The sequence below is a fragment of the Atta colombica genome, unplaced genomic scaffold (genome assembly GCF_001594045.1).
Source record: "Atta colombica isolate Treedump-2 unplaced genomic scaffold, Acol1.0 scaffold32, whole genome shotgun sequence".
Lineage (NCBI taxonomy): Eukaryota > Metazoa > Arthropoda > Insecta > Hymenoptera > Formicidae > Atta > Atta colombica.
Genome location: NW_017259426.1, coordinates 609,478 through 620,492, shown reverse-complemented (window position 1 = coordinate 620,492; position 11,015 = coordinate 609,478). Strand labels below are relative to the sequence as shown.

General features: G+C 32.4%; 1 protein-coding gene across 1 annotated transcript in view; it reads left to right on the top strand.

Moving 5' to 3' along the window:
* The window catches only part of LOC108690396, a 22,395-nt gene extending 14,675 nt beyond the window's left edge, over nucleotides 1-7,720 (top strand). Inside the window, exons 2-3 of the mRNA XM_018197658.1 lie at nucleotides 3,375-3,538; nucleotides 7,478-7,720. Of these exons, the coding sequence (XP_018053147.1) occupies nucleotides 3,375-3,538; nucleotides 7,478-7,720 (407 nt within the window). The remainder of the gene's footprint in view (nucleotides 1-3,374; nucleotides 3,539-7,477) is intronic.
* Nucleotides 7,721-11,015: the final 3,295 nt, after the last annotated feature.

Sequence of the window (11,015 nt, the reverse complement as noted above, 5' to 3'; positions counted from 1 at the left end):
TATATATATATATAATTTCAATATAATTTCAATATAAATTCTTTTCAATGTTTTAAAGACACTCATTAGCATTAGTATTAAATTGTTTGTCAATTTAATTTATGTATGATATTACGTATTGTAGCTTCAATTTAGAACTGTTTTGAGACCGACAAATAATTATTAATGTGTAGTTTGCCTGAATTAGATATTGTTAAATTAAAAAAAAATATTATAAGAATTACGATCCGCCCTGATCGAATATGGCCTTTTTTATTATGGCTCATTCATGTTAAACATTTCTTGGTCGATTTACTTAATTTAATTAAGATCGATTTTCACTTAATATAATTAAGATTCTAGATATCTTTCTCTCTGACACAGAATTCTAAAATGCTTATAAAAAAGAATCGATATCGTAATTAAACATAAAATATACACTAAAAAAAATGTTATGATTATATCAACGAGACGTATAAATGATAGTGCATTTTGATGAAATTAAATAGAAGTTTTTATTATCATACCTGATATATTATAACTAGAATGCTGGACTTAAAGATTAAATTTATTTATAATATTTTTTATTGGATCTATAAAAGTGGGTTATGTTCATAAGACGTTCTTTTTACAAAAAGTTATGTTGTTAAATAGTATCATTATCCTGACCTAATTAAATAAATAGTATCATTATCAAGATATATTTAACAGGGAAAAATTAATCATTCTCACTGATAATTTCTAAAGAATTTTGATTTATTCAGTTTTTGATAAACATACTGATTGAATATATCAGATTTCTGCAACAAGATTTTTTGTGCAAAAAATCGAAGATATATTCACACATTTTTGTTGTGCAAAATTGATAAACATTTCTTTTATTTCGATTACAATCAATTCATATCCACATCCACGAATTTTAATCCCGCAATAAAATTCGATTATTGTTATTATCATTACTGATACATTATCATTATCGTTTAAAATTAATTATCAAGAAAATACTATGAGGAATAGATGTCTGAACCTTATCTCAATCTAGTCACCTCAACCTTTTAGTCACGTTGACTAAAAGTGATTACAGATTAAAATTTTATGATTGATTCTAGAATTAATGTGTCAATCATAATAAAGTTAAGTAACTGCGAAAAAAAATTAATTAAATTAAATTTATCTGAGAATTAATAAAACATGATAGGTAGGCAATTATACATTGAAAAATAATTTATAATATTAATTATATTATATGCACAAGATTGTCAAGAGAATCTAATGGATTTGCGTATGCACAGTGTATCCGGACGATGAAATTGAAAAAAAGAACATAAAAATAAATCATAATGGGACGAGCGAGGAGTGCAATGGCGCAAATAATAATTGTCACGAATCAACGGGAAGGGAAATCATCGGTCAGGCCATATGTGCCCAGCAGGGGAGGGAGAACCGAACTCCACTTTGTCCAATGATAAATAACCCAATAAATGTGCTACAGTCTAAATACTAACAGCTATCAAATGTAGTCTCTCATCCCTCGCGAGTGATGCTTACTCCCATAAACAATAATCGTCAAAAATTTTCTGCGCGCATTTTTTCCAATCCGTAATGATTATTAAATAACACGTAACGTTTTTGTACTTCATAAAATGCAAAATGAAAGATCAAATTTAGACATTAAATACAGACAAAAAAGAAATTTAGTAAATTTACTTGAATTATTTTATTAGTTTTGTTAAAGTGACATTTTTTGAGCTGCAAGTCGATACTGGTGTATTATTTTATTAATTAATACAAGAGCATTATTTATATATTTTTATTTTGCATGTTTATAGATTTTTATTTTTTTATTTTTTTTTTATATTCTCAATTATTCTCGATTATTTCTTTCTTTCTAATATATGTACTTGTGTTAAATTAGCGAGAACACGTGCGTCCCGCTATATAAAGGACCGATAATACGCCATCGAGATATCGAAACTGCTGTTTATTTATGTATCGGGTGTGAAATCGCGCGGCCCTAAGTACATCGAAATATTCGAATTTCTCTTTGAAGGAGAACGAGAACGCGCGTACCTGCTCGTACGCAGCTTAGTGAATCACGCGTCGACCGGTAATCCGAATGCGCTCGACTAAACGCCGCCATGTGTACAAACACTGACAGCCGGTCACGCACTTGTTAGTTAAGTTACGAGGGTGCTTAAGCCAGTGACGCAAGGCCCACCTCCTAGCTAATCATGGAAACCCAGTGAACATAGTGCTCGGCAACAACAAAAACACGTGACATCGCGGTGACAAAAATAACGGCGTCTCTCACCTATACATCGAAATTCGAAACCTTGGACTAAGAGATTTTTGTATAAGCTGGATATTTTTAATTCAAGTTCAGAATTGCATTTTTGTGATTTTATCAAACATATCTCTTCACATGATTTTATTCAATGTTTTTTTTTCAAATTTACTTATTTTATTTATTTATTTATTTTATTCATAACTAATTGAAATTGATTTATTTTATTTATAAATAATTTACTTTATATTTAAAAAATAATCTCATTAAAGTAACTTTAAAATTTAAATTATTTAAAAAATAATTACTAAGCAAAGTAAATTATTATTAATTATATTTCGCATCTATCCACATAGAGTACAGTTCATTCCAGCAATACTAGAAACGTTGTAACAATATTCCTACAAACTTTTGTGTAATTACGCTGTATTAGTAATTATTAATAAACAATTGTTTTAGAACATATAATTCTAAATGATAAATCATTATACACGATAAATCATGTGATGCAAACGCGTCTCCATTATACAATAATTAATGCAGTTCTAGCATGATTATGTCGACGATCATCCTGTGAGACTCCACGGCGTCCTACGCCTATGGTGTTATAAGTTGGCAATTCTCCCCTGACCAAGAGTCATTCACGGGGCTAATTGCAGGGGCGGCTTTCCACCCCTATCGTCTAACCCCAAATCATCCCCCGTAATCCATAGGGATTTACACTCGCGATAATTGCATTAGCATTCGATGATTTTTATTGGATCGTCTGGATCGCAATAATGAATCATTTTTGTTCTCCGAAATGTTTGCTGAACTAAAATCGCATTCAATTTGCGACTTTTATCGGATACAAACAAATTTAATAAAGCAATATTTTTAATTGGAAGTTTTCGTTATACAAAAATCAACACGACGACAAAAATGTAATTGCACGCAGTTTTACATGACTTATTCCATATATTTTAATTATGGAATTTTTAATTTATGCATTTTATTATCCTACAAATATTGTTACTCGAATTAATATAATAATATAATAATAATATAATAATATTACTTGTGGTACTATTAAAAATTACAAATTTCTTAAAAAAGATATTTTTTGTAATAGGTTGCGCGGCACAACATGCATTGCTGGGCAAAACCAGAAGGCCTAGGACCGCCTTTACATCTCAACAGCTCCTCGAATTAGAGAAGCAATTCCGACAGAATAAGTATCTCAGCAGACCGAAGAGGTTTGAGGTCGCGACGTCGCTGATGCTCACGGAAACGCAGGTAAATCGAGATAATGATGTTGAACTGCGCATTACCTTTCTCGATATCCCAACTCAATAATGGCCCTGAGCTCGTGAATCATTTCTCGTACGATAAGTATCGCGATTAGCAATTTTTATTACTCACATCCCTAAGCAGAAGAAATGTAATGCGAATCGTGAATCACCTGTAATTCGAGACCTACGATAAAATATGCTGAAATAAAATGTCTTTTATCGATGCCCTATTACAGAAGTCATAAAATACCGAATAGAGAATAATGTAAATTCTATTGTAAATTTTTTTTCCGCTTAACAATTGTAACAATTATCATCAAAATTGTTATGCGAAACCATGAAGAAGTAAAAAAAAAAGATTGTGCTTTTACATAAATTTTACATAAAATCTATTTCCTCTCTCTCGAAAGATATCTTTGCATAATTACATATCCGATTGATAGAATCGCTCGCAGAAATTGTTAAGAAATCGAATCGATAATTTCTTGGGGATAAAGGAGACAGAAGTTGAAATCAAGTTGGAGCTAACGTCGAGAGTTGTCCGACGAGAAGTTGAGCGACGTCGACCGGTAAATAGGGCGAAAATGGAAATTCGCGAGGTTACGGGAGCGCGAGTGCGCGAAAAGGGAAAAAGAAGACCCTCGAAAGAGAGAAAATCCCTTCGAATAATCCGACCCGCCCTTCCTCCATCCGACGCCGTGTGCACGCGAATCCTCTCTCGCATAGTTCAACAACTTAAACATAACTCTGAAGCTTACGAGCCCTGACGGATCGCTCGGCAAACAGACGTGAAAGTCTGAGTTATGGCGGGCTCAGTCGCTGATTTGTTTCGATATTTTACCGATTCCACCTCGCTCCTCGCCTCGGTCTTCTTCGTCCTCCTTCCTCCTCCTTTCCCAGGCCTGTTACCCATTTCACGTCTGAATTCCGCGCTTGCAGAAACGCGATTACCGGCGATTTACCGTCCAAGCGCGAACATTACGACGAAAAGCGTCGACGAAGAACGCGTTTATTTGAAAAGGGCGCGAAAGCTAGCTGTATATCTCCCAATAAATCTCTCTGTATATTGCAATTTTTGTCATTATCAAACCAAGCGAGAAGTAGACATGTGTATGGAGATGCCACATATTCCTAAAAATTGTCGTGTAATATATTATCATTCGTTATCATAAGTTTTATTGCCGGAATTAATAATTATTTTTAATATAAATTTAATTTAAAGATTTATTGTAAATTAATTTAAATTAATTTAATTAATATAAAGATTCACAAAATAAGCATTTAGAGAAAAATTTTTGATAATATAATAAAAGTTTTTGTGTCTCCAATTATATATTGCCATAATTATGCAATATATAATTATTAGGTACTGCTATATAATGTCAATAATAACTACATAATTAAATCATAACAATTGTAACCATTTTTATTATTTTTTTATATTTATTATATTTATTATATTTTTTTTTAATTGTATATTAAGAACTGTAGTAGCTATTTTTTGTACCAACTATATTTGTTGATAGGACTATATATATATTAGTTATTATTATTACTAAATTATTATTATTGTAGTACTAATAATCATACTAATAATTATGGTAATAACATGTATAATATATAAGTATAATCACAAAAATCAAAAATTTTTCTCTTATTGTACTAATTCGACCATTTCTTACGAGATTGAGTACCTACATTTTTCAGTGTTTTATGTATTCTTTCATATTTTCCGCACAATTATTTTCCTTTGTATTCTAAATTCTTGCCAAATCGATTCGACTTGCAATATCATTGCGAATCGAACAATAATTTCCTGAATTAATTAAGGTCTAATATTCGCTAATTATCATGAAATCGCGATCGCAATCGTGATCGTAATAATATGCAAGATCTCTACGCATTAATAATCATCAATGAGAAAAACATCTCCAATGTTTTAGCGCAATCGCAATTGAGATCGTATTATAAATAAATCGATCTCAGCATTCCATGATTCATTGTCGTTCGGTTTTCCATGTACAAGATGTCGATTAATTTCGGCTCGCGAGATAATTTACAACGTGATTTATTCCTCTCTTCCTCGCTCATTCGCTCACTCTTTATCGCTCGTTGGTTTATCGGCGATATAACAAATATTTATTTTCGCGGGCGTCACTCCCTCCCCCCCCCCCTTCTTCCATTTTTTTCGACCGACTCGCTTGTGCCTACAATTCGCACCTTCTCGCCCGCCTTTCCTTCCCTCTCTCTCAAATTCAATTCCCCGTGCTTGTTTACTTCGCGCTCTGAATTATTTGTTAACGCGACGCGAATGATTTATGTAAGTCCCTGTCATAGCGTTTCGTCTATCAAATCATCAAGCTGATCGAAAAGCGATGTCGCCCGCTCTTTACTTATATTTCAAAAGAAATATTTTTATCAAATATTTTTAATCTCTCTCTCTCTCTCTCTCTCTCTCTCTCTCTTTTCTCTCTCTCTCTCTCTCTCTCTCTCTCTCTCTCTCTCTCTCTCTCTCTCCCTCCCTCCTCCCTCCCCCCCTCTCCAAAGGTTATATTATAACGTTCAATTAATATATTTCTCAAATTAAAGTTTTGTCACACAAACAGACGTTTTTTTTTTATTATATTTTCAAGATTTTAATTCATTTTGAGGACATGTGACAAAAGATAATAAAAGATTGAAAAGATTACAATTATGTATTATGTTGCTATTGTATTATGTCACTATTGTATTAATATTGTATTATGTCGCTAAGCTGCGTTTAGAAACTTTATTACCCGAGTGTACCAATATATCATCTCATAATTCATATATCATCTCAGTTGTTTATCAAATGTTAAACATGTATCCTAAAATACATTCATATATACATGAGTGATCACGTATATATGTATATCACTTACATCCCGAAGTTTCTGATATGTATTTTATCGTGACACGATTAGAGAATTCTACAATTATAATCTTATCACACGCGAACTCCTTTTCGGGTAACGAGAATTTGGCAAAACGCTCACAGATTCTCCCATTCGTATTTGTATGAGAAAGCTGCGCTCCTATACGGAGGGTAAAGATATAATACGGTTGGTGTGTCTGGAGGGGATTGGCCCGGGCGCATGATATGTTGTCCGAAAGATTTACATCGTTTTCTTACGATTGGGGAGGAAAAATCGAGTCCCTGTATCTGTCTACCTGATTTACTGTGTCTCGCGGGGTGGCTCACGTGACGTTACCCGTGCTTATAGAGTACGCATTCGCCAAATTAAATCGGGCGTGGATCGAAGAGTCATACCGACAAATCGTCAGTTCTTATAATAAGTACTTTTGCGATTGTTGACAATAGGAAATTGAAATGAAACTAAAAAATCTTTCAACTCATGAACGTATTATGAATTTTTATTATTTATATTTGAAACATAAAAATATCCAAAAAATTATTTTTTAATTTCGATATCTATTAAAATTCGATATCTATGCAAAATAGTTGATATTTGAATTTATAAGATAAAACTAAATGATTGCTTATGACAGAATAATCTATTATCTATAGAATTACATATACTTCATGACTATGAAATAATATTGAAATAAATAAATATAACAATTTTTAATTTTTCCTTCATATTCCAAATAATATTATAAATAATTTTATTATATCGCAATTGTAATATAAATTCTATAATAAATTCAAACGAATATGCGATAAATTCTTTTTTCGCGAATAATATTTCGTAATTATCTAAAATTAAATGCGAGATAAATATGATACTCAGTGTCAAAATATTTTATAAAATATCGTGCGTAATAATTGTTAATTTAAAATCTTATTACAATGTATGTATGTAAATGTATGTTATTCCTTTAATCTATCTCCGCATGAAATCTTCTTAATAAATTCATACGTCGTGAATAACGACATTTACATGATGTACTTTTATTGCAGGTAAAGATCTGGTTTCAAAATCGCCGAATGAAATGGAAGCGCAGTAAGAAGGCACAGCAGGAGGCTCGTTCGAGCGGAAAGGTCGAGGAAGCTGGAAGCACGAGAAGCGCTGAGAGAGACACTGGAAGTGACGTCAGTGTGAATGCACCCGGAACACCAGAGGACTCTAGAGGAACACTCCAGGAAAGTCAGAGGACTGGAACGGATCTCCAAGAACCCTTGTATCGGCCTTATGTCGTCTAAAAAACCGACGAAGGCATTCAACTCCTAGAGAACCAACATTTTTTTAAATTATGCGAATGGGAAACCAACAATGTTCGCATGTAAATATTTCTGCCGTTCATTTCATTTTACGCATAATTATTTCAGGACAGATGCAATAAATTATTTTTTATTTAAATATCAATTTAATTAAAAGACAAACAGAATATACAAGAAAGGAATATTTTTCTTGATAGATTAAGAGAAAATAGATTGTTGGTCCCCTAACGATTAAAAAACTATCAAGCTAATTGTTTCTTGGAATATTAAGTTGTTCAGAGAAAACAACTTATGTTGTTATTTCAGAATCAAGATTAAAGATTCGATTAATAGAACTGTGCGTATTAATTTGACACTGCGCGATTGTGGTTCCTGTATAGAAACTTTTATAGTGAAAAGCAAAAATATCCCGCTTTATTATCGATTGCGATATAATTTTGATAGTCGATTGTGATTGTAAAAATTGTCATGACTTATTATCAAAGATCGAGACGGGTATAATTTTGATTTCTCATGGGTAAAGTGCAGCTTGCGCTCATCTGTGAAAATTATTTTCGTGCATCGAAGTTACATCAAAATTACATCGGTTTCGATGAATGTCGATCTCCGCTTGTTAAACATGGTTTTCTACCGAAAACGAAGATCTCTCGTGTATATATCTCATCTCTATAATTTACTATACCAAAATTCTGATGTAAATAAGTGCGAACGAGACGATATTCACGAACATGATCATTAACGATACCTCGCTTGTTAATCACGGTTATTAGATACACGAATGTCAGTGCTGATCCTAAAAAAGCGTCTTGCTCAAACCAGGGATATTGATTTTATAATCAATTTTTTTATTGCCTGCCGGAGAGATGGCGGACAATAATATAATATTTCGATAAAAGATTTATATATCTGCCGTGATTGTGTGACTTAACGATACCTACACACGTGACAACAAAGATCTACCTTCGAGAGCTTTGAAACATCGAGACGGATTCCATTTAATCTAAATTCATCGTGTATATAGACATCCTAGAGACTATTTATTCTATGTTCGCTCGGCTTGTAAGATAGAGGAGACACCAAGCAGATGCTGGAATCGCGACGTTGTTCACAACGGCGTAAAGAGAAAACAGTAGGATCGTTCCTGATACAGGCGTTACTCGAGTATTGTCTCATACGAGTGCGCGTGCGAGTGAAGAGCATGTATTTATGGCATATGATGTGAGTGTAAATATTATACGCATAGGTTCTAAGTTAGTGAATGCGATGCAGATACACGGTATGATAATATCGCGAGAAGTTCCTAAATAAATTATGAAATCGAGCAAATTCGCTGCGTCCTTCTTTCCCCATGAATATCATTTTCTCCTAATAAACATTAATTTTTAAAATTATTATAAATTAAAACAATCATTTATTTGTTTTCGACATCTGTATCACTTATCTATGATGAGATTATCACTTATCACATTCAATATGAAAATATTAATTACTAAGTACAATTAAGCAATTTTTATTAGAAATTATATTTTTTTTATTTTTAGAAAAAACAATTATTTTTTCAACAGCAATTTTATAGAATTAAATTTTTCTTTCCACATCAGTTATATCTTATCTTTAGACGAACAAATATATCATAATTATCTAACAATGTTTATACATATATTCTTAAAAGTATCATATATTATCTGAGCTGATACATTATTTGAGCTGACATACATTTATTCTAAAATTATTTAAAAATAGTTTATTCCAATGTCAAATAAGAAAAATTTTCTCGGTAAAATAAATCAAATAATTTTCGCAGTAAAAATAAACTAAACTAGTAAATCAATCAAAAAATCCGTCAAGAGACCATAATATCAAATTTTACTTTGCATTTCGAACAATAAATGTTCAGATCCGCTCGTATTCAACCGCGTGTACGAGGGAGCCGGGTCTCATGTTATTTGCATGATGGCCGCTGATTGGTATATGGCTTGTAAATGAGAAGCTTCATCCCCTGACGGGTAACCACCCCCAGATGGTCCTGACTGGTGGGTACTCGATGGAGAACCGAATGGCGTGTTTCGAAAGGCACCCGAAGGAGTAGCGCTGCGCCGCGCTGCGCCATCAGTATTTATGACATGCTAATCCCCAGTTACGAATTCCGCGACATTCCGCGGGATCCGGCAGCAGAGAGCCGCTCATTCGGAAAACGTCATCACTGAGCGAAACAGCACAAGAAAGAGGTAAAGTCATATTTGACGGATGCAGATCGATGACTACTTGCTGCATTCTCCACGCTATCATTTCCTTTTTTCGAGTTTGAAATCCAAAATTGAAAACATTTTTGGACTCACTGTTATAAAAGTGTATATTTACACATTATAAGTTACAATTTAAAAATAAAATTATATACTCCTTTATAGTAATTTTAAATACCTTTTAAAAATAAATAGAAATATTTATTATTTATAGAAATATTTATGTAATAATTTTATGAATTATGTACAATTCTTTAAATATATATTTTTCTATATATTTTGATTATATAAACATAAAAATACCATGTTATATATTACAAAAATGTATACACTTTTAAATAGAAAAAATATATATATAATTTTCTATCTAATATAAAAATATAAAAATATATTTATACAATTTAGGTAAAACTAATTTTTATAAAAACACACTATATATATTTCTATTATAAATTGTATAATTTTACATACTTTTTTGTAATATATAACGTTATGATTGAAGATATCTTAGGTAATTTTTAGTCTTTTTTTTTATTCACAAAAGAACAAATCATTCGAACTAAATTTGATCACTAAACATTATCAAGATTGTACCATGAATGCTCTTCTATATTCGAGTTTTCTCGCTTATACGTATATTTTCTTCATAATTTCGCTGTCGCGCAGATTCATCAGGCGATTTCTCATTCCTATTACTGATTCGATTGCCAAGTTCTCCCCCACCCTCGCTTGTCATATACTATTTCAATTTTTCGTCTTCATCTTTCACTCGTGAAAAATCCATGGCGGAAACAGCTCAAGTAAGTTTCGCCAGGCGTGATTATTTGCGAGGAAAAATCCAAGATTACTCGGACGGGCAAGCAGGACGATCTCGAGAACGTTCTGGCATGGCGCCACATCTCCGTTTACGCCATAGCGCGGTGTGGCGGAAAAAGGAAATGGCCGTAAAATTTTTTTGAGGAATATGCCCGAGAAAGTACGAAGGCACGTTAACGTGACGCTGCAGAGAGAATTAGCATAACGACCAATCTCAT